The 25,325-nt window shown below is 36.1% G+C and overlaps 1 protein-coding gene across 2 annotated transcripts in view; it reads right to left on the bottom strand.

Moving 5' to 3' along the window:
- Nucleotides 1-3,558: 3,558 nt before the first annotated feature.
- Dcn (decorin) overlaps nucleotides 3,559-25,325 on the bottom strand; it is a 37,351-nt gene continuing 15,584 nt past the window's right edge. For both annotated transcript variants that reach the window (XM_036169835.1, XM_036169836.1), the window contains exons 4-8: nucleotides 16,634-16,847; nucleotides 15,666-15,779; nucleotides 10,984-11,077; nucleotides 7,338-7,476; nucleotides 3,559-3,808 (exon numbers count right to left, since the gene is read on the bottom strand). In XM_036169835.1, coding sequence (XP_036025728.1) covers nucleotides 3,614-3,808; nucleotides 7,338-7,476; nucleotides 10,984-11,077; nucleotides 15,666-15,779; nucleotides 16,634-16,847 — 756 coding nt within the window. In that variant the 3' untranslated portion in view covers nucleotides 3,559-3,613. The remainder of the gene's footprint in view (nucleotides 3,809-7,337; nucleotides 7,477-10,983; nucleotides 11,078-15,665; nucleotides 15,780-16,633; nucleotides 16,848-25,325) is intronic.

Here is a 25,325-nt window from a genome sequence, read left to right as displayed (position 1 = left end):
TCAAGACCTTACAAGTCCCTTGTCTTTGACTAGGTTCCCAGTATTAAGCATGATTTCCTTCATATTGTGTGTTTCTTAACTTCAATCAGACAGATGTTGGTTACCACTAAGAATGAATGCCAGCAATGCACATTCAGGGACATTTTAGAATCCTAGATTCACAGCTGGGCAGAACTTTTGAATTCTTCCTTCCCTTGGTTGCTCCTAATGAGAGCCACATTGTCAATCCAAGAGGCCTAACTTCATCTAAACATACATGCATACTCTTTTACTTCTTTTGTCTTGTACAGAAACTAACTCTAAATGGTTAAAGAGATTAATGTGAACCCTGAAATACGAACAACTAGAAGAAAACATAGGCAGAACTCTCATGAGATAAGGGTGTAGGAAATGGGACTTCATTTGCCTGGGAATTAAGGCTAACAATTAACAAATGGAACCTCATAAAAATTCAATGCTTCCTCACAGCTACAGAAACAATCAATGAGTGAAGAGGAAGCCCACATATTGAGATACAAACTTTGCCAGCTCTGCCTCTGACAGTGGATTAATGTTCAGAATATATAAAGAGGTAAAAAAATTAATAGGAAACTAAGTAATCCATCAAAAATAGGCTATGGATTTGAACAGAGACTTCTCAGAATAAGAACTAAAATGTCTAGATGTCATAATCACATCTGCACTCTTGCATTTCCTCTTCTATGGCCTGTCCTTGCATATTTTCTCACAAATGAAGAAATTAATGAGAATAGCATGTGAAGTTTGAATGGAAAGATATGGAGGAGGAATATTTTTATATTCTGATGATGATGTCTCTATTCTTACTGGGGAAGTGGACTCTGTTCTCTTTATAGTGTATGCCTTGGTGATCTTTAATGAATGGACAGGGAATCATGAGGCTGTTCACTGGCCTGCTCCCTGAGTCATCTAGACAGTACAACCACCTGCTTCTTTGGATTCTTTTTGCTTGGAACTTGGAATCCAAATTCAAAGTTGGTGATGATGCCATACACCTGTAACCTCAGCATATGGAAAGCTGAGGCAGTTGACAAGTTTGCAGCTATACTGACCTCATAAGAATACTCTAGGCTTGAGATGTAGCTCAATTGTATAGTGTTCACAAAGTATATGCAAAGCACTACAGCCATAACAAAACTATACAAACATACCACCACCATCACCAGTACCACCTCCAAAAAAAGAAAGGAAGGAAGGAAAGGAGAAAGGAAGGGAGGAAGGAAGGAAGGAAATAAAAGAAAAAGAAGTAAAATGGCTAAGAACTATTTTAAAAAGTTACCTTTAGCAACTAAGGAAATAAAAATCAAAACAACTTTGAAAGTTCATCTTTCCACAGTCAGAATGGCTAAGATTAACAAAACAACTGAGAAAAATGCTGAAGAAGATGTAAAAAAGGGAGCCCTCACTCACTGTCCATGGGATTGCAAACTGGTGCTGCCTCTCTCAAAATTCTCAAAATACTAAAATGAATTCCACTACATGACCCAGATATACCACTCTTTGATACCTTCTCATGTGACTCAACATTCTACTCTACAGATGCAACAGAATATTGACCAATCATGCTTGCGGATGCTCTTTTCACAATATCTGGGAAATGGAAACAACCTAAACGTCCTTCTGTTGGTGAATGGACAAAAAAGTGGTACATGCTGGGCAGTGGTGGCGCACGCCTTTTATCCCAGCACTCAGGAGTCAGAGCCAGGTGGATCTCTGTGAGTTCAAGGCCAGCCTGGGCTACCGAGTGAGTTCCAGGGAAAGGCGCAAAGTTACACAGACAAACCCTGTCTCAACTAACCAAAATAAATAAATAAATAAATATGGTGTGGTACATGAGGAACACCTTTCATCTGGAAAGAACAATTAGGTCATGACCTTCGCAGATAAATGGATGGAACTAGAGAAGATCATATTGAGTGAAATGACCCACATCCAGAAAGACAAACATCTCATGTTCTCTCTCATGTGGTTCCTAGCTCCAGATCTTCATATGTGAGTGCAGAACTTAGAGTTACCACAAAATCCAAGAAAGCAAAAAGGGACCATGGCCGGGCGTGGGGAGGAGTACTTGGAAGAGGACTAACAGGACACAAGTGATTTGCAGGGGGAATGGAAAAGATTGGAGGAGGAGGAGTGTTATCAGGAAGAGACAGAAATGCAGATGGAGAGGAAGGGGAGAGAGGAATAACACTCAGGATGGCTGAAAAAGTCAAAGGGAGCCCAAATCCTTTTTGATGGGGAAGCTTTTATGTTTCAACCTCAGTATTCGTCTCTGAAAACTGGTATTAGTATCCCTTCTACAGAGATTTGGAATTGGCATGTAATAATTAGAAAAGAACTCACAATGAGTTCTAGGCATTCTGAGATAACATTCTTGTCAGTTCAGAAAATAGCAGGTGGAGTTCATCCTTTACAGTCATAAGGGAAGCCAGCCTAGGAAAGGAAACAGAGCTGAAAGCAGAGGGGAAGCTGGTGGGAGTCCCCACTGAAGAGAACCAGAAGGCTCATCCCAAATAATGAGCATTCACCTCTTGTGGTTAAAGCCAGGTTTAATTTGCTGTCTTACGATTGCTTACCATAAGAAGTCTAACTTTGCAGCAGGACCAGACTGTTCTTGCATACTTTCCCACTAGGTATTGACGGCCCAAACATTCCAAGTCATAAATTCACTAAGCCCAGTAGCCCACTCCTGAGACATGCTCAATTGCCTGATTTGATAGTTGTCTCAAAATTGAACTCAAAAATACTTTCCTAAGGTCACTAGCTAACAGACAGCGGTATTGATTTCCAGTACATGAGTAAAATCACAAATGTCTAGACATATGGCCTGATGGTGTACATAGTTCTTTTGAAACTGATTGCATAAATGAGTATGGGAAATATGAGTCCTCTATGCTAATGAAACCAAATCTGCTTCCTGATTTATAAGCTTAAGGCTAAATGTAGAAAATACTCATTGTCACTCTCACATGTAAATATAAAGAGGAGAGGCTAAGAATTTGAAAATATATGTTATTATTGTCAACTGCCCAGAAATTTCAGGAATGTTTAGAATTAAATATTTATAAAATATTCATTTTGAATGCATTTTTAAAATTTTATTTTTCCAATATAATGACAGTGAAATTTTACACAGCCTGTATTGAATTTACATATTCAAATGAGGCTTTACCAATAATAAAGTAGATTAATACATTGCTAGAGTTTGGCACTTGCCTTTATGTCAAAAGAGTTAATTTAGCTCTATGAATTTTACAAAAGACTTTGTATTTGGTTCTTCTAAAAGCATTACTAAATGGTTGACTGCTATAGTTACATCAGATTTTGGTAGCTCAGTTCACATCTACAGAAACTTTTAAAAATGATTCTGAATATTGCAGGCAAAATATTTTTTATTGTAGGCAATTATTTCATTATCTGCATATTTGGTTGGCTTGATGCATAATAGAGTGTGTGGAAAAGGCATCCAGAACATGCTTGAGTTTCCAGCATCTAGCTTTCTTTTCTTTTTAGTAATGATATTGACAGACTGTTTTCTGGGTTTTTTTTTTTTTTTTTCTTTTTTCCAGATTATAAAAATGAGGCTGGTTGGGAGTTACTTATAGTTTCCGAGTTGAATGGCAGAGCGGACATAGACACATCGGAAGGTGGATGGCTGGATCTCCCAATACTGGACAGGATTGCTGAAAAGACTCACTCCGGAGTAGGAAGCCTTCTTAGTGTTGTAGCCGGGTGGGCAGAAGTCATTTGACCCGACTGCGGAGATGTTGTTGTTGTGAAGGTAGACAACCTGCAACATGAAATAGTGTGGCAGGATTATTCTCCCCATGTGTATATTGAGGTTTTTCATGTAAATATTGCTTTTAATTTGGACCTTGTAATATGAATACCTTAAGACTCCTCAAACCAAATTCTGTTTCCTGTCTTCCTTTCAAAAGCTGCTTTTCCTTCCTCTATCTCTGTAAATTTCACCCCAGTCCTTCTAGATGCTCAGGCTAGAAACATTACAATTACACTTGCACTCAGCTTCCACATGGACTCTCTACCCCATCATCAGCTCTGTAATCTTCGAAATGCATCATGGAGTGGTCCTCCTCCTCATGTCTACTCCACCAGCCCAGCCTATGTTTCCAGGGCCCCTTCCTTAACTGTTGAAACTGCTGGTTGCTGCTCCTATTTTCTCCTTTGTTTTTCAAAAGTCCACTTTTAAAAAATTTTGCATCCCAGAGGAACTCTAAAACTAACCACCACCAAAACCACCAACGAAAACGGCCAGTCCACAGGTAAATTAAAAATACTATCCATGTCACAAAAACAGGAGAAAGTGAAAATTACACCCTGTCTTTTCTTGGGGGGAAGTCAAGGGAGCAAGTTCTCACCAGGACTTTCCCATCCTACAATCTGACATCATTCTGCTCCAAGCCTGTATCTTATCCTGTCACTGTCCAAGCCCAGTCCAGTGTCACACAGCCTTCCTCAACTGCAGTAACTGCCCTAAGGCATCTGCAGGCTTACTGCCTCATTTTCTCATATCAAGCATGCCCTCTCTCATTTTCCCAATCTGCCATTCTTAATTCAGAGCTATGTCTATCTTTATTGATAGCGGTTATCACTATGCGAGGTAACAGGCTTTCTCTGTTTTTCTTTTCTACAGCAAAAGTTTAATGAGGGGAGAAGCTGTTCCCTTTTTTCATGGCTACATCTCCAGTGCCAGCTGCTGGAGAAAGGAGGTAGTTAAGAAATACACTGAATGATATGCATTTATCATATACTATCTACATTGATTATCAAACCTGTAGAGCAAAAATTTTAAAAAAACTAAAACCACTTAATAAAGATATATGTGAAGAAGTAATGTGTAATAAACTGAACAACAAAAGAAAAATCTACACATTCGAATTTAAATAAAGAAACACAAACTCCAAAGTATATTTAAGTATTGCATTTACAAAGGCAGGCCTAAAAAGGTTTTCCTTTTGATTTTTTGTTTTCTTTTTGAGACACTCTCCCTAGATAGTTCAAATTGTCTTCAGGTTTTCAATTCTCCTGCCTCAGCATCTCCAATTCTGGGATTATAAGAAAGTACCAGCATCATACACTGCTGATATTTAATTTACAAAGCCTACTCTAAAAATATTGAACTTTAAATTCATGAAAATGTTTTATAAAATACGTTTTTGTCATGCTTAATACAATAGTAATTTGTTCATAAATTTTCTTAGTGTTACTAGATACCAGATATATTTAAAAACTACAGAGATATCAACCAGACATGATGAAACACACCTACAATCCTAACAGTTAGGTGGTGGGGTAAGAGGCTCATGAGTTTGAGGGCAGTCTAGGCTATATAGTGAGATAATCCAAAATAAATTTTAAGTAAAGACTTTAGAAATACAATTTTCAAGTGATGATTTGTAATCTGTTACCTGCAGGGAAATCCATATCTGTGTAGTGTTTAAAATGTGCTTATTCATGTAATTACTTAAAGGGACAATGGTACATAAAATTAAAAACCAGGAAAGAGTATTGTTAAAACCAAAGCAATCATTTTGATGATACTTTTAGGAGTCTTACATTTTGAAAATGTTATATTGTTATTACTGTCCTCTATTCTAGCAGAACTTGTCAAGGAAAGCAAATAATACTTAGTAAGAATTGATAACTCATGTCAAAAGTGAGAGAAGAATATGTCAAGAAATATGACAAGCTATAGGCCGTGAACAAGAAGAACTAGATTTCACATAATATCAGATTGGCGTTCTCTAATTCAAAGGCCATACAAAAACTATGAAAGAAAATTGTAGTCAAATAAGCAAAAGTTTTTAAATATTGAATGAAATATTAAGAAGCTGTATTTCACAATGTACAGAGGGACTGAATACTATTTCCAAGAATTATGTATCTCAAGGATATAAAACTGTTTTAACAACTTTTAACACACTGTATTAGTAATGAAATACAAAACATTATCATCTCAACAAGCACAGACTATTTTTGCAAAGAAGAAAGTGTTCAAAATTCCGGCTAAGCTAGAATAGAAGGGCTCTTTGTCACGTGATAAAGAGCATTTGCAAAAGAGTTCCAGTTATCATACCAATATAATACATATTTGTAAAATACCTTGCATCATCGCATAAAATTCTCAAAGAATTAATAACATACTAAAATTAATAAATATTTACAAATTTTGCAAAATAATTGAAAAAGAAATAATGTATGTGAAATCTTTAGGGTCTTGAAGAAGAAAAGCAAATAGGATCCAGGTACTAAAAATTAGGGAGAAAAAGTAGAGAATGCTACTTTCCAAATATGTGTTAGTATGGAATTGTTTTCTTAAATTCAACAGACTTCAAAGCATTGTGCTTACTTATCTTTCTCTGTGACTCACAAAAATAGGTATACAACATCTGGAAGTTCAAATTGGAAATATATGAAGCAACATTATAGGAAGTGGCATCAAAATGGACAACTGTTTCCTATTGAGTTTTGTTCCTTAAGGTTCCTACTAAAGCAATTCCATGATCTCTATAGAGTGTGCTAATTTGATGAGAAAAACAGTAATAAAGAAGGTGAATGTGGGTTGGGGATTTAGCTCAGTAGTAGAGTAGCATGCACAAGGCCCTGGGTTCGATCCTTAGCTCAAAAACAAAACAAAACAAAACAAAAAAAAAAAAAAAAAAAACTAAGCACAATGAAAATTTTGCCAATAAAAGGTGTACCTTGTTTTGCCAAATCTAAATCTACTATTTAAAAAAATCAATCTACTACCACCTCACTGAAAACAATAAATACTCAAGAAAACACGTAAAGCTTTTTTGCTCACATTTATGTCAAACACTTAACTTACTAAACCCAGCTAAGGTCAAATTTTCTGTCAATTGAATTTGAACTTGCCTCAAGTAAACAACAACAAAGGGGATATGAGACGGATGTTAACACTTCCAGCTACAGAACAGGTCAGTCTATCCTGAGTCACCAACAAAATTTAGATATTATGTTATTTTACCTATAAAATGTGTCAAAATAGTGTTTCTGAGACACAGTGACTGAACTTAATGGCTATTTAAGTGTAAAAGGTTAAAAAAAAAAATGAATGTGGTGGTACATGTCTTTAGTCCCAGCACTCAGAATGCAGATGTAGGCAGATCTCTTGAGTTCGAGGTGAACATTGTCTGCACAGAGTTCCAGGACAGCCAGAGATACGGTAGAGGGTTATGACACAAAACTATTCCCAAGGAGACTTCTCTTCCTCCCAGAATCACAGGAGGAGATTCCTCCTCAGATGGTCCTCGTAAGTAGGAATGGCTTTGCATTACCTGGATGTACTTATGCTCCGCCAGCCCACCAGGCACTCTGATGAGTTTGTTGTTGTCCAAGTGGAGTTCCCTCAGATGAGGAGTGTTGGCCAGAGTGCCATTGTCTACGGCAGAGATGCTGTTGAAACTCAATCCCAACCTGCAGAAGAGGACAGAAAAAGATCGTGTGCACAGCAGTCAAGATTCCCTTTCTTATGGACTGTAGGTAATTGAGCAACTGATCATGCATTCCTTGCTTTTCTGTTGGCTGTTTCTCACTCTTCTGAGCCTAGACAAAGACTATTCTCTCTCTCTCTCTCTCTCTCTCTCTCTCTCTCTCTCTCTCTCTCTCTCTCTGTGTGTGTGTGTGTGTGTGTTTGTTTGTTTGTTTGTTTGTTCATGTACGTGTGCAGATGTGTGTGTAGTTGTATGAGGTGTGTGCCAAGTTGCATGAGCATATACATGTGTATGCATGGGTTCAGAGGTCAGATATCGACACCGGTTATCCTTCTCCGTAATTTTCCACGTTAGTTTTTGAGATAGTCTTTGACTGAACATGGGATCACCAATTTGTCAAAACTAGCCAGTCAGCAAGCTCCTGAGATCCCGTTGTCTCTTTCTTTCAGAGTAAGTGCCACAGTGCTTATTAGGTTTTTATGTAGGGAATCTGGACCAAGTATTCATGATGAACAACAATGACTTGACCAACAGAATTATCTCCATCACCCTAAAAGCCTATTCTCAACATCTCAGCTCAGCATGACTTTTATTGAGACTCCTGAATGGATACCTCTAATAAACATTCTTCCATAGCATTCTGACATCATCTTGGAAAATATAAAAGGCAGTATTATGACTTGACTAATTGCATTACTCTCCTTTGAAATAGCAGCTGTCTTGTAATAAATCAACTCCTAACATAGAATTAGTGTAGAATTTGACATAGTCAACAAATAACCATGAATTGATTTCTACATGTAATAAACATGCAAATCCATTTGGTAAAGAACAAAGGTAAGAAGGTAAGCCTACCTTCTAGAACAATAAATAGAATTTGTGTGTTGTCTTGAATTAAAAAACAAGTTCTCTAGTGACTCTTTGTGGAAATCTGGATAAGCTTGGTGTGAGTTTCACTTCCTCCTACTCAGACATCTGAGTCATTTCTCTATGCTTTACAAGTTTTCATTTGGTGGAGGTCTTGATTCATGTGTCTTAAATTAAAGACATATCAAATGAGGATTCTATGATATTAATGGGATTCCAAGCCAGAAGAAGTTGGCTTGGAGGCATGACTAATCCATTAAACATTCTAGGGACAAAATCACCCAAAGCAGAGAGATGTTAATCCATAGGCAGGATGAGGCCACAGAATAATGAAAGACATCTAACAGCTGTGGTGTTTCGGGAGGAGAATATTTATCAAGTGTCTTCACATGCAAAGGAGTGGTCTGAAAATTGCTGAATGATTTCTCTAGCCTTTAGGTAGCTCCAAGACTTGAGCCCACTAGGAACTCAGATGCTAGCCTTACATAAATAAAATCTCCCAACTATGGTCCTGGCTTTATTTTGAAATAATGGTTAAAATGTGCAGATTTTGCAGCATAATAGCATCACTGATTATCTTAACTACTGATTGCTATCTTGGCATTTTGGCTGAGGATGTTTAGAATTTTCTCTTCATCATAAATGCCTACTTATTACTTACAGCCTTCTCTTTTTCACTTCAGAACTGTGTCTTTTATACCTCGTGACACTCCAAGTCCCTATAATCAATTTTGCACTAGAATATTTCTTAGACTATACAATTCCCAACAATTTTTTCAAAATTAATGTTATTTTAAAGTCTTTGTTTATATATTTAATCAACAAGTGTTTTTGAGAGTCTATATTTCTCCATGAATTAAAAGGGACAGTTAGAAATCTCAAAAAAGATATTTACCATTGCAAAATATTTCTACTAATAAAGGACATGATGACACACATGCATGTGTATGTCATCTATATGTATATGTATATATGTGCATAACTATATATGGACATATGTATGTATAATAATCATTTATATTCTGTACTTCACAAGAGCAATGTGTGGTAATTTCTTCCAACACAGTCATGATAATAAACTAGCACTCTGACATGAAAATATGTTATTTTTCTTTTCACAGGTTTTTTTTTTTTTAAATTTTCAACACCAACACACTTGGTGTGTTCAAACATCAGTGAATAATAAGGGACACAGTGATTTGATAGTTTAGTGAATAATTTTCTCTGGATTTGATTCCAAAAGAAATGGATTTGATACATTCAAGAATTAGAAAAGTTGACCCTATAGATATAGAAATTAAATGGAATTCATCATCCACTTAACAAGAAACCTGAATTTTTATTAGTCTTTTCATAATATATTATTACTTTAAGCTTCTGTTTAAGAAAACACATGTCATCAGTATCAAAGTTTAGAATGCTAGAATCTCTTTACTGGTTTTCATATAACGCAAGCTTCTTTTCTAAACAACACATATATTATGAATGATTTGCCATTTTTAGAGGTTTAAATTTAATATTTTCCTCTTATACTATTGCTCTTAACTATCATCATAATAATAATAGGAAAATAAGATCCTAATGGCAAATGTATGTAATAAAGAATGCAATTATCTACTTACATTCTTCTGCAGCTAGAAGGAATTAATCAATAAAGAAAGATAGGTGATACATGATGTAATAATACTGTGAACCATGATTTCTATATCAGAAACTAGGGTTAAATTTTTCTACATGGAGTATTTCTTATTTCTTCAGCTACCAGGGAAACATATAGCTATATTTATAATGCTGTACTTACTCTTTCTCTTCCCCATCTACTGGATCATTTGGAGACTACACATAGAAACAGGGAAAGGTACCTTATTATTGAATTGGTCACTAGTATTTCTCAATGATAAAGAGATATTCTCTGTGTATTCTTTAATCTACCATGTTGACTTGGCATAACGTTACAGCAGGAACATGCCCTGTAGGAATATTCAGTTACACTCATGTCAAGAAAGTATTCCTTGAAGACTCCTAAATCAGCTTGCTTCTTCTTATGTAGCCAAGTTTTAAATACAGAGGGGGTTTGAAACCAAGTTAGAAAGTGACACCTGGTGATGTAAAAAGAAAAAAATACAGATAGGCAAGGCCACAAAAAAAGAATTTTTACTTTTCTGAGTCTGCAGGAATTGTGTCATGACGTGTTCTTTCAAGTCCTTCAGAGAATAGGAATTAGAGAATTTCCTTGAAGTTATTCTGAAAGTTATATTTCTATGTTCATATAGATGCCATTTGAATACATTCTTAAATTTGGATTAACTTGTTATAGTTTTCTTAACTTTCTCTTTGATAATACTAAATTAGAATATACTAAATGGACATTTCACTTTTTAATTGGATACCTTTACAAAAGATCTAAAAAAACAACATATCCACAAAGTATATTATTAACATTGTTGTCTATACTAATTATAATAGTTCATTGACTTTTGTCAAGAGTGCATCAGGTAAGCTGGAATTTTGCTTTGAAAATATTTTAACTTAAGATAGTATAAAAATGGGTAGAGCATCATGTTTCTAAAGATGAATAACACGCCCCCTCGTCATTGTGATAGAAAGTAATACATTTTCTTACTTAGCCAAATTAGTCAGTCCTTTCAGGCTGGATGCATCAACTTTAGTGATCTTGTTTCCATCTAGGTGCAATTCAGTGAGAGAAGGAGGGAGACCTGGAACATGCAAACAGATGCTGACTTAGGCAAGAGGCATCATAAACAGAATGTCTTTCCACGGGGACGCATGCTGTAAATTTCTAAAACCCATTTCAAATCATCTTGGTCTTCATCTTTTTCCTTCATTTTTTTTATAATAACAAATACACACTTTAAAAGTGATGTGACACTTGACTGCTTCTACCTGAGAGGGACTTAGATAAAATTATAAACTCTTTACATCATGTGATAGATTTTTCTGCTGGTATCCAGAGAATGGGAGTCACACACTGAATGCCTTACTGCTCTTTCCACCTGTGACAGTGGGCTCACACTGCTGCTGTTTTATGAACAATTGGGATGTAAGACAAAATGAGGAGATGAACATTGGAACTGGAATTGAAGAATTGTGCATCAGTGTATCAGTGAAATCTGTATATAAATGTAAGCAGATATGTCATTTACAAGCATTAGTCATAACAAGCACTAATGTACTGTGCTGATGTTGGGCCTTTGACATGAATTCTCTGTGAGAGTGTTGGATGCCTCTACACCATGACTGTGCAGCAATGACAAAAATGTACAGTGTAAGTGGTTATCAACCTTCCCAATGCTGTGACCCTTTAATACAGTTCCTCATGTTGTGGTGACCTCTAACCATACAATTATTTTCATCACTACTTCATAACTGTAATTGTGTTACTGTTATGAATTGTAATGTAAATATGTGTGTTTTCTGATGATCTTAGGTGACCCCTGTGAAAGGAATGTTGCAACCTAGCTTACATGGTGCTACTATATCCAGATTATTTCTTTGTAAGAGGGTATGACAAGCCCTATAATAAGTAATCTGACATACATAGAGACCTGGATAAATCATCTAACTAAACTCTCAACAATACTTCATGAATGGTTGTTATTTCCAAAGATTTAGTAATGTAAATAATAAGCAATATTTGAATTTATTTTTATTTTTCTGTGTCTGCTATGTGTTTATATAGGACTGTATGTTTATATGGCTGTTGAAAATTCAGGGATCCACTGTAAAGAATAACAACAGATACAAAGAACACAGTAAATGGATGCATGCAGACCTAGAACCTGGTTGAAATAAGTTTCACTTTCTTTGTCTATAAAGACACAAAATAAGGAAATAACAGATTTCATTGCTATGAAATTTGCATTACACCCAACAAATTACATTAATGATTATATTTATTGCAGTAATTCATATATGCCGGTTTTAAAATTATTAAAATTATTTGAAGATGAATGCTTTAGGCATCGCACACTGTGAAAACATAAACATAAATAAATAAGCAAACTTCTACTTGCCCTGTCTTTGTTATGTACCAAACATTGACCATGTTACTATTCTCAACAACATTAATTTTCTCAATGCTAAAAATAAAGAAAATCAATTCCTTTTCTTATTAAGGAAACAGAGACTAAAAGTTATAAATTTAGAAGTTTTAAACAGAAAGTGTGCTATGCTTCCATCTAGACCGGGGGATTTAAAATATCATTCTCTAAGCCAGAGGAAATTAAATAATAATTGAATTATTTTCATGAATAAATATTATGAAATCACAACTACTTTTGTAATAAGATATTTCAACCACTGGCATCTTCTAGACATAAATAAATGAAAATTTGAAAGTCCTCCTGAAAGTGTGACAAGGGTGTGTTTAATAAGGCAAATCCGAGATACCTCTTTCCTTCTCTAACTCAAAGTAGTTTAGTTGTTGCTGTTTTTTAAGCAGTGCCAGTGGAATATCACTAAATTGCTCCTCTATTACTGCATCCTGGCTCCTAAATACCTCTTTCCAGGAGCTCAGTTTCCCTAAATTGGGGCCAGGAAGACATTTGAATATGAAGGAAAAGGTTGCATTATTGCAGAGAGTTGAATTTAAAATGATTTTCATCATCCTTCCCCACTGACATATTTTGTTCTTTAACTTTTCATTTTGGAGGCAAAATAAACAAAGATCAGCTTGGTATAGGTACTTTACTTATACAGTACAAGCCTCGCTTTTCTCTAGTAAGCCTCATGGCAATGCTAGAATGTACTTGATGTTAGTACTTACATTTGTAGTTGACTAAACTTGTGTATTACAAATGTGAATATTTAGCCTAAGGTCAAAGAACAACTGCAAGACTGCATTATACCCTTCACTGGGCTGGTCTAAATCAAAATTACAGTATTATAATCTCTATACTATACTGACTTTGCACTTCCATGACTTATGGGAGAAAAGATAATAAGGCATCTATTGATATGCAGGCAGGAACAATAAACTCACAAACTAGAGAAATATATATATATATATATTGATCCTGTGAACTCTGAGGTCTCCCATCAAAATCTCAGCTCCATCAATTCTCAACTCTAAGAACCGGCTCTTTCTTTCAACTTTCTGAGCCTGGATTTTCTTATTATAACAGGGACAGTATTACTATATAGGGACACCCTATCCATAAAATGTGTTTGACACAAAATCTAGCACTTGTGGGTGCTTAATTAATTGTATTGTAAGTTTTGTGTGATTGTAAGGAAGTCCATACAAGCAAGCTGGAAGTGGTGAGAATTTGTTCACAGGATAGAGAAGACAGATAGTAAAGGGAAACAGACACTAAATGATGACATTTATCACTGATAGACATTTTAGAGCATGCATTAGTAAAGACAGTAAAGTCGAAACCAATAGAAGTGACGTGCAGCAGGAAGTGATTGGAAATTTTCAACTGCTTCATTTCCTATAGCTTTAGGATATAATGGATATATTGGGTATAGTTATATATATGTGTGTGTGTGTGTGTGTATGTATGTATATATATATATTATATATGCATTCACAGTTGTCAATGTGTATAGGTATACATACATGCATTTGTAACTTTGTATCTGAAGGATTGGTGTAAACTGTCTGTGTAAGCCAAAATTTGCAGTTGTTTAACTCCATTGTATAAATGACATATTTGCATAAAATCTATGCACATGTGTCTTAATTCTCTAAATTATCTCCTCTTATAATTTCTAATACAATTTAAATGCCTAGTGAATAATTGTTACACTATACCATTTTGGGAATTGTGGCAAGAATAGTTTGCCACTGGAAAAGAAAAAAAATCTTTTAAGTATTTTTGATCCATAATTAATTGAATACATGTGAACATATATATTGAATTTCACTGTACTTCATATAAAAAGAGCATTTGTTGCAGGCAAGAAATTAGAGACTCAAAGCAAACACACTTTTTAAGTTATAAATAAATATGTGCTTATCTTGTTAGCTGTCTTACTCATTAATCTATCATTTAACACACCTATGTGTATGCATGTATGTAATGCATGTATGTATGTACCTATCTATCCCAATAGTTATTTTGCAGGACACCAAGACCACCCTATGTATAAGAAGACTGGTGTAGGCAAGGGTTGTAAGAAAGCTTTCTATGATCTAAAAATAACTAGTGTTCCCTGTAGACGAGAATTTGCACCTAGTACCCAGTTCCAGAGAAAGGCGCCCGTGCTGAAGAGGGCAGGGGTGAGGGATAGGCAGGAAATATGGAGTGACTTTGTGAGACTAAACTTTGAGGAGGGAGGAAGGTGAAGTTCAGGGCACCTCTTTTAGGTGTTTTGCTGCCTTTCCTGGTTCACCAGGAGTGGCAGCAGAAGCAGCGGTGACGACAATGATCACCTTCATTGTTCTGGCTCTGGTTGACACAAGAAACAGTGTCTCTTCCTCACTTATATGTCTCTGGTGTACTCTGTGTATGTAACCCTAAAACTTTAACACATTTACAAAGAGTAATAGAAGGCAATATTATTTCCCTCCTTATCTATACCCATATGTTCTTCTTAATTTTGAGACCCCAACCCTAAGTATTTGAGTCTTGAGCCAGTTAATGACAATTTGAACCCAAGCAAAGATTCTGAAGTCTACATTCTTTATGATGACCATGATTAAGTCAGCAGTTGGATCACCTTATTGAGAAATGGATGAATGGAAGGTTTTGCAGTGACAAGAATTCCCTGCAGGATTAGAAAATCAAAGTAAAATTTGGTTCAATTTCAGAGACACTGCCATGTATGAGTATAATCTTTTCCTTTACTTTTTCAAACAAATTACTAATGCATTCTTATTAACTGTATTTTTTTCTTTAGGAAATCATAAATGCAGAATACAAGCTTACTGTGCTTTAAGCTACATCTTAGAAGGGATTTTTTTTTTTTTTTTATTTTTTTGATTTTTTGAGACAGGCTTTCTCTGTACACAAGTTTGGTGCCTGTCCTGGATCTTACTCTGTAGACCAGGCCGGCCTTGAACTCACAGAGATCCACATGGCTCTGCCTCCCAAGTGCTGGGAGTAAAGGTGTGTGCCACAGCCACCCAGCCTCTTAGAAGGGATTTTATACAAGTCTACATGTGTTTGCATAACCCAAAAGTCCAGTAAGCCCAACAGAACCACTTCCAGGAATTGAGAGTTCACTATAGGTACATTTGCCACATGTATCCCAATTTAAATCTCCATAATCATTTTCTTAATGTCAAAGCTGTTGGAGTTTGGTTTCTCAAACTATTTTTGGAGAATTTCCTATCACCTTGAGGAATAGCAGTGATATTGGTGTCTGCGATGCGGATGTACGAGAGCCTCTTCATTCCCTGGAAGGCTCCACTTTCAATTCCAGAGCTTTTCAGTGGGTTGGTGCCCAGTTCTACAAAGACAAAAAGTGAGATACTCTTAGAGGACATTTTAGGATATCTGTGTCTGCTTCAGTGAAGATTCTAGAAAAATAATATTAGTTTTTAATAACTTCTTGACTGAGAAACAAATTTTTTTAAAAAATAGAAGGAAAGATTATTTTCTTTAGAGATACATCAAAATGAAATGAAACTTTGTCCTACTAAAACAAAGACTGGTGTGATGGCTTGGGCCCCAACATTCGGGCTTCCGTAGCAAGATCACTCCCTATTCAAGAGCAGATTGGGCTATACAATGGATCCCTGTATGAATGAATGAATGAATGGAGCAATCAATCAATCAATTGATCAATGGATCAAACAATAAAAAATATTTATGAAAAAGAATAGCCATGTCACTATATATAATTTCCCCAGAATTGCTAAGTAGGTGTTAATAAATCATACTTTATGTTATAAATTTCCTAAATGTTGCTAAAGAATTTAAATCTATCATTTTGCAAGCCAATGGTAAAATCACATTGAATAATCGCCTACCCACCAAAACCTTATAAAACATTTTTAGATAGGAAATAACCTACACGTTGACAGTACCCAAAAGATTTCCGCTATAGAATGGTTTCTCCAAAACTCCCTGATTTAATCACTGTCCATCCTGCATCCTGCTCATATAACCAAGTGTACTGTCCTCCCTTCACGTTCTCAGATCATCAGAGAATGTCCCCTTTCTCCTGGAGCTGCAATGGCTGTTCACACAACCCTCAGACACACAAGTCTCTGACTTCATCCCCTTTCTGCAGCTAAGGATTACTTGAAATCCATTCATGAACCCTAAGGCCTGGTCCTCAAGCTATAATCAGATCTGTACCTATGACAATCATCTGGTTCAGTCCGTTGAACACGGTTTTCCGCACTTTGCTGATCTCGTTCTCGTGGGCGCGAAGCTCCTGGAGGGTTTTGGGCATTTTGTCGGGGAGTTCCTTTAGCTGATTCTTAGACAGATAAAGCCTTTCCAGTTTCACTAGAGGTGTGAAGGCCCCAGAGCTGATCTTGCTGATCTTGTTGTTGACAAGAATCAAAGTCTGTAAAGATTGAACAACACATTACCTGAAATCCAAAATTGTCCATGCATATACATAAAACATCTGTGGAATCAATTCATTTTTCTCATGAGTCTAGCACAGAAATTCATGAAATCAGGAGAAATGCGAAACATTATCACCTCATGTGGATATATACGTGTACACATACTTATAATTTTTTAAAATAAATGATGCTAAAGAAATCACTGAATAACACCAGATTCCTAGAAACCATCAATTCCACAGATCTCATCTCAACATCGGCCTTTCTGCCTAAGGTCCAGCTTCAGCATCAGCCTTTCTGCTTATAAGGTCCAGCTTCACTGCCTGTCATGAGGTGGCCTTAGGTTATACTGTCACCAGAACTGAGAATCCAAATATAGGTAGAGTAGGTGACTCTAGGTAGAGAAGACTCTGCTGTCATCCATACAGTAGGAGGCTTCAGGGAGTCATGCTTAGGTCTCTTCTGTCTTAGGTTTACTTTATTCCTGCTGTGCCCTGTGTAGAAGGGGCCTGTCAGATTTAGGAGGGAGCTGGGCTTGACTTTAGTGACAAGTGTCATAAAAGAGTAAGTCCATCATCTAACAGTGATGCCACTTGGAAGACAGGCTTTGTCAGTTTGGAAGCTGTGGCAAGCAAGTTTGGAGTACTGTTGAGCTATGTGGGGTGTCTGCCCTGGGACAGAAAAGGGTTGGACCCTTTTGAGCTATTGGAGTTCTATGGAGCCATTTTGAAAAGAGACAATGTTGCTGGGGTCAGTAATGATTTATATAATGGTTGAAATATTGAGACTTTACTAGTGTGGTACCCCCTATCAAGAGCTGGAGCTGACTAATGTTTTATAAATAAAAGGTGATTTCTAAGACAGTAATGGGGGAAAAAAGTCCCCATCTATGGTGCTCCTGAAAAGAAAATTTGGCCATTTAATTTTTTGCTTTTCTGTTTTAAATTCATGGTACACAAATGTGCACCAATAATCATGATTGATATACTTTCAAAAATATATATGAAAGTGTGTGTAAATGTGTTTGGGGTCATTTTGGACTATGTAAGAGCAATCAGTTCTCTGTCTTTTTTTTTTTTAAACCTAAAATCCAAGGGTTCAGATAATTTTTCCAACATAATATTTTTATTGATTATTTATTATTTGGGAATTTCACATCAGGCACCCTAATCACACTCACTTCCCAGTCCCCCAAAGTCTGCACCTTCAGCCTGGTGACCTCACCCATCTCCAAACAAGAAAAGAAGAAAACAATGTCCAATTTGTGTTATTTAAAGAAAAAGAAACTGTATTCAAGACAGTCTTTGGCAGGCTTATCTAAACTAATTGAAATGTTAATTTTAAGTTTTCCTTAAAACAAAGTGATTTTGGTGCTTTCAAATGTTAATTATCAAACCTCTGACTGAGGAAAAAACCTGATTACAAAATTTAATAAAGAGAATGTAAAGATAGCTAAGTACATATTTTTATTATGTACTCATAAAAATCTGAACTCTTATTAGACAAATTTAAAATGTAAAAATATAGAAGATTAATTTATACAAAACAATGAAGTCAATTTACAATAAGCCCATAACCAACATCTTCGTAAATGAATAGAAACCCAAATAATTTCTACTAAAATCAAGAATAGAACAAGAATGCGCACTCTTTTCATACCTATTAAACATAGAACTTGAAATCTTAGCTAAAGTCATAAGAAGAAGATTAATGGGATACAAATAGGAAGAGAAGTATCTTTATCTGCAGATGATAAGGTTTTATGTATAAAAGACAATCCAGACCCCATCAAGAAACTTCTACAGCAACTAAACACTTTCAGCAAAGTAGCAGAGTACAAAATTAGCACACAAAAATGAAGGGCCTCCCTATATACAAATAACAAACATACTGAGAAAGAAATCACTGAAACAATATCTTTCACAATAACTCAAAAATATTTTTGGACATCTCAAACCAAGGTAATGAAAGACTTGTATAATAAATATGTATAGGACATTGGAAAGGGAAGATATTGAAAGATCTCTTGTGTTCATGAATTATTAAAATTGATGCTATTAAAATGGCCATTCTACCCAAAGCAATCCTCAGATTCTAAGCAATCATTATCAAAATTCCAACACCATTCTTGCACTGAAATTGAATAACAATTTTAAAGTTCATATGAAAACAAACACACACAAAACCACAAAAAACAAAAATCAAGCAAACAAACAAAAAACAAAAACAAACAAACAAAAAACACAGTAGCCAGAACAATCCTGAATAAGGAAAGAACTGTTGGAGGTATTGCCATCCAAGATTTCCAGTTGAATTTTAGAGCTATTTAAATAAACACAGCATGGTACTGGCATAAAAAGCAAACACATTCATTAATGGAAAAAAATTGAAGACCCAAACAATACCACACACCTACAAACACCTGGTTTTTAACAAATAAGCCAAAATTAGACACGGGAGAAAAGACAGCATCTTCAATAAATGGTGTTAGTCAACTGAATGGCTTCATGTAGAAGAATGAAAATAAATCCACATCCACAACCCTGCACAAAACTCAACTCCAAATGGGCCAAAGACCTCAACATAAGACCAGATACCCTGAATATGTAGAAGAAGTATTGGGAATAAGCTTGAAATCATTGGCACAAAGAGTATTTTCACAGAACCCCAACAGGGCCCAATAGGTCCCATTGAGGCATTAAGGTCCACGATTAATAAATAGTACCTGATGAGACTAAGTACCTTCTGTACAGCAAAGGATATTATCATGTGAGCAAAGTGGAAAACCACAATGTGGGAAAAAATCCTTACCAGTTATACAGCAGAGAGAGCAATATCATAATATTATAGTCTAATAGACATAATAGAATACACAATGAACTAAAGATACTGAACATAAAGAAAACAAACAACCCAATTAAAAATGGGGTTTGGAGCCTGGTATGCCTTTAGTACCCTTGCTTAGGAAGCAGAGGCAGGCAGATCTCTGATTTTTAGGCTAGCCTGGTCTACAGAGCAAATTCCAGGACAGCCAGGGCTATGCCGAGAAACCTTGTCTCAAGAAACAATTGAACAAAAAATAGGGTTCTTCAAGGAACTTTGAGATATGTTCTCAAATGATGAAACACACAAACACTTGAAGAAATGTTCAACATTCTTAGCCATCAGTAAAATGAAAACTAAAAGACTTAAACTGGGTGAGACTTCTTCTTACCCCAGTCAGAATGAAAAACAAATGACAGGTAGGAAGGATTTAGAGAAGGGGAAACATTTATTGTGAGAGTACAAACTGCTAAAGCCACTGTAGAAAAGGTGCTATGGCCCCTCAAAAAGCTGACAATAGATCCACAACACGATCCAGTTATATACCCAAAGGACTCTACAGCTCACTTCAGAGATATTTGCTCATCTGTATTCATTGCTGCTCTACAATAGCCAGCCAGCAGTTGAAAAAAGCCAAGCTGCCAACCAACTAATGAATGGATAATAAAAATATGATATGTATTTCCAGTGGAATATTACTCAGTTGTTAAGGAGAATTAAATTGTTTGCAGATAAATTAATGGTAAGGATGTAGAAATAATCATCTTGTCTGGGGTAACACAGACTCCAAAAGACCTACATTTCACTTGTTTGCTCATAGATATGGATGCTAGCTTTATGCTTTAGATATGTGTGTTTTAATTAAAATAAAAACAGAGTAACCTTTAGGCAGGTAGTAAGGGACAAGAAGGGAATCTCCCAAGTAAGGGGAAATAGGACATAGGATTTTAAGGGAGAAAGTAGAAATTAACTAAGAAACTTAAGTAGGGAGGGCGATAAGAGATAAGGGTGAAGGAGGGAATTTGGGTAAGGACAAACAACATCATATATACATACATATGAAATTTGAATGGACTCACCATACAATAGCAGAGACAATGCCCCAACAAGATATCTTACACTACCAAGTAAAACTCTCTGTGTCAGGGATAAGTTACATCTTGTTGAATCTTCAGCCAAAGGGGTCTCATAGATACTCACCCCCATGCCCTCTCTAACAAACAAACAAAAAACATTGAAGGGTATTGCAAAGGTCAACCTACACAATGGTAAAGCCCTATTCCTGAAGACACCACTTATTTATGTCATCAGACATGGGGAAATTGAACTGGTTCCCAATGAGAAACTTCACCCCTACGGACTAGCATTCATGGTGTTGGAAGGTCTTATACATGCTGTTGGAGAAGAAATGTAATCCTTAGCTACAAATGCTGTGATCTACAAGGACTTACCTACAAGATATATTGGTGCAACAGTCACATATATGTTGAGAGTAACCAATCACTTTTAGAAAACTCTATAAGAAGGAACCCACACCTAACACCACAACCTACTAATATTATCCTGCTAAAATATAATAGCAATACAATGACTCCAAATGGCATAATGCTGTACCCATAGACCAGAACTTTGCTCAACTTTAATCAGAGAAATCGCTTTTTGTAGCAGATGGTAATTAAGAGAGACCAACTATTGGACAACGTGCAGAGTGTGAGAGATTTTAGAACATTAAGCCCTAATTGGGATGTCTTTATCAACCACACCCCTCCGCCAAGACTCAAGGGTTTATGTGGAAGAGGAAGAAAGTTTGTAAGAGCCATAGGTGCTGGATGGCTCCAAGGAAACAGCATATGCCAGACACAACAGGACTTTCTCACAAATGAACTCAGAGAGACTGTGACAGTACTCACAAGACCCGCACAGTTTCAAACAAGACAAAATTCCAGAACTGAGAGAAAGTAGTGGAGACGACAAAGTCCCCTCCCTAACTACAGAGCTATTTATAGATGAGATCTGCTGGGAAAGCGGAAATCAGTTTTGTTCATTGGAGGGTTACTGGCTGTATCAATCACATTCCAGACCAGACCCCACGCCCAGGAGTCACTGGCCACCACAAAATGCACTCCCTGTCTTTTGTTATATTGTTGTTGTTGTTTCCGTTTATGTATTTTTATTTGTCGTTGCTTTTTTTGTTTGATCATTTGTTTGATTTGAGAGAGAGAGAGAGAGAGAGAGAGAGAGAGAGAGAGAGAGAGAGAATACAAAGTTGGGTGGGAGGAATACAGAGAGGATCTGGGAGGAGTTGTTGGAGGGTAAAGAACATAATGAAAATATATTATATAATTACTTAAATAAAAGTGTTTTTGTTTGTTTGGTTTTTTTGGTTGTTGTTTTTTGTTTTGGTTTTTCCAGACAGGGTTTCTCTCCCTTGGTAGACCAGGCTGGCCTCGAACTCACAAAGGTCTGCCTGTCTCTGCCTCCTGAGTGCTGGGATTAATGGCGTGTGCCACCACTGCCGGGCTGTTATTTTTTAAAGAAAAAAATAAGTGAAGGCTTGAGCTAGAAGAACACAGAATTAGACAAATTGCAGAATTTGCAGATACTCAAGATTGCAGAACCTTAATTTAAGATGAAACAACAATTCCTAAATGCCAGCCACAGAGGACAGTAATGAAATCTTGATATTGTTACATGTATAAAATACAATCCAAAAAAATCTGTTTTACACTGTTGGATGTTGAAATATGACTTTTAATATTGTATGCATTTTTCTCAAAAGATGTTCATGTAGGGGTTCCACTGTCCCAGGTATTGTTCTGAGAGTCTAATTAGAGTCCTTCACACGTTTATAAGCAATACCTAGTGCTCATGCTCACACACAGTGCTCCTGAACTTCTGTACTCATGGTCTGGCTCTTATGTGTTGTTTGACTATGAAAAAGCAACCAACCTCTCTCAGCCTATTTCCTTATCCATAGAGAAGGGGGATTACTGTGTGAACATCCAGAAGGATTAAAATAAAGCCTTCTAAATTTGAAAACTACAACCACAGCACCACAAGTGCTAGCCAGATATTTGTTATCAATGGCTGATTTTTTTGTTTTATTTTTACTTTTAAACCCATTCCTTACTATGCTTATTAAGTTGTAGTTTCAAAGGAGTGTATCAAACGTGGCTCTATTATTACATAAAGGATATGGATACATATTCACCTATAGATGTATATGGTCTTTAAAACTACTCATGTGATAACCCACAGAGTTGTAAATGCAGATGACTACTGGGGAATAAAGGACTTCTGTTTTCCCCTTAAACCTTTTCTATTTTAATCCTTACTAAGCTTTTGTTTCTTCCCTTCCTTGTCATGCGGTACAATTTTCCCAACCAAAATTATAATGTCTCTTTGCATAATAACAAGGAAGGGAGAAACTGAGAATAAAAGGCTGAGAGAAAAAGAGCCGCTTGGCATCCACTGCATGATGACAGGCTCTGAAGAACTCTCCTCTTCTTCCGATGGACACTTTGAAGTAGAAAAAAAGGCTTGCCAAGATGATGGCTGTGTCGCCAACTTTCCAGAAGGAAGCTTATGGAAAGAAATAATTTCTGTTACCTGTAGCAGAAACCTTCAGTCTTTCAGAAACTGGATGTCTCTCTGTAAAGAACTTCCCAAAATTACCCAGATTGTATTTCTATGCCTAAGAAGTTGTAGCTATTGTAAGGACATCCCTAAAAAAAAACGTAGAGTAGGGATAAAATTTGTGAAAGAAAATTCATATTTTAAAGTGTTTCAATACATTGGAATGATGCTTGGTCTTTATCTTCACTTTAATAGAATACTTTTAGCAATAACTTGGACAGACAAATACTGCCGGTTTTGCCATCAACTCTGTGGCAAAGCCTCCAGATGAAAGCCATGAGCTGGGCAGTGGTTCAGGCTCACCTTAGCAGAGAAGAGCTGTAGGGCTCCTGGCTCCTGCTCAGGTCCTTCCTCCAGCATGGAAGCCTGTAACTTATGCTCAGGTTGCATGTCTTCTTATTGTCAGTTGTTCATTTTCTATGACTTTAGTTTTCTCTTAGGCAGTAAGCTCTCATGGTTCTTTGCTTTTCTACACTGAGCTAATCCTTTAAAGCTATTATGTCACATTTTTCTCTAAACTGCCTGTTAATTTGGCATACAGTGGAATCTGATTTTTCTCTTAATACTTGTTACTTAGATATTGTTTATGTTGGAACATATTGACAAGCTGAATTTATTTTCATATGTAATACTATTTTATCTATTTGATGGAGTTTTTTTATATTGTTGCATCCTAGAATCTTATTTTTAACTCTTTCAATTTACACATTAGTTAGCATCATCAACATTGAATTTATGGTTTGAGAAAAATATTTGAATTCTTTCACAAATCTAGTATATTGTCTCATGAATATTTATGGCTACAGTCATCTTGGCTGTCAAATAATTCACTACTAAGTCTCTTCCTGACTATATTAACTCTATAATGTTTTCAGACCAGTTTATTCTACTTTACATTCATTATTGTTTTTATATCTACAATACCTATTCTAATATGTAACAGCTGGATAGTGCATATTATATCTGTATTTATCATATGTTTCCTATTTTATTATACATTTTCTCAGTTTGACAATGAGTATAATAAATAAATACATGAGAATTAAATGTTCTAGGCCTCATAATTATGTTACTATAACATTCATTGTTAAAATAAAATATGAACTACTATTACAGTTGGGGCCATATCACTAAAAGTTCTATTTTCTGGGAATTCTCTTTAAATTCAATTTTAATGTTGACTGAGAATATGCTTCCATTAAGTTTCTTCCCACTAGGACAATTTTGTTGTCTCATTATTGACAGAAGTAATTGTAATCTCTTTTCCTCACTGAGGCCTCTCAAATATGTTAGGTCACCTTCTATTCAATGTAGACATAGACATCTCTAGCAATTGTGTTGAGGACACAGCAGTCATATTCCTTCTACTCATGACTGCCCCTCTCTTGTTCATTAAGGCCATCTTGATTTGCTTGTCAAGGATCATACCTAGTACTTCAAGAGCTGCTCTACAGTGGAGGACGGGGACTGAGATTTTCACAGTGCAATATACTTCAGCCGTTGGTGACTGGCTTACATATATTAAGTATACACTGATATTTTGAGAGGAATCATACTTACCCCACAGGAGTCAGACTGAAATACTGATAACAAGTGACTCCTGTGGCCTCTGTAGATGACCTTACAAAGGTTGGCCTCAAGAAGCTTGAAACTGAGTTAATCATGACACACTCTCTACTACAATGATATTCATTCTTTGCTGTTTTGGGTACTACCGTGTGACTGTGGAAAGTGACCTCTGCCTCGGCTTAGTGGTTTTACAATCCTATAAGAAGATTCTGCAATACAGACAATTATGAGAAGTCAGGGGTGAGGATTTCTGGTGTCATGCCCCATAGTTCTTACACCTCCTATGTTCTTCAGATTCGAATGCTTCACAGACCCTTATTGTTTCCCAGCTGCTGTACAAACAAGGCTTCTGTGAAATGTTCTCATGAAACCTATTTGAAAGTGTCTTCCCTTTTCTGACACATTCTTGACGATCATATTGGTTACTAAAGTAGCATAGAGGTAAA

Source organism: Onychomys torridus, chromosome 20 (assembly GCF_903995425.1).
Source record: "Onychomys torridus chromosome 20, mOncTor1.1, whole genome shotgun sequence".
NCBI lineage: Eukaryota > Metazoa > Chordata > Mammalia > Rodentia > Cricetidae > Onychomys > Onychomys torridus.
This window is presented reverse-complemented; position numbering and strand designations above follow the sequence as displayed.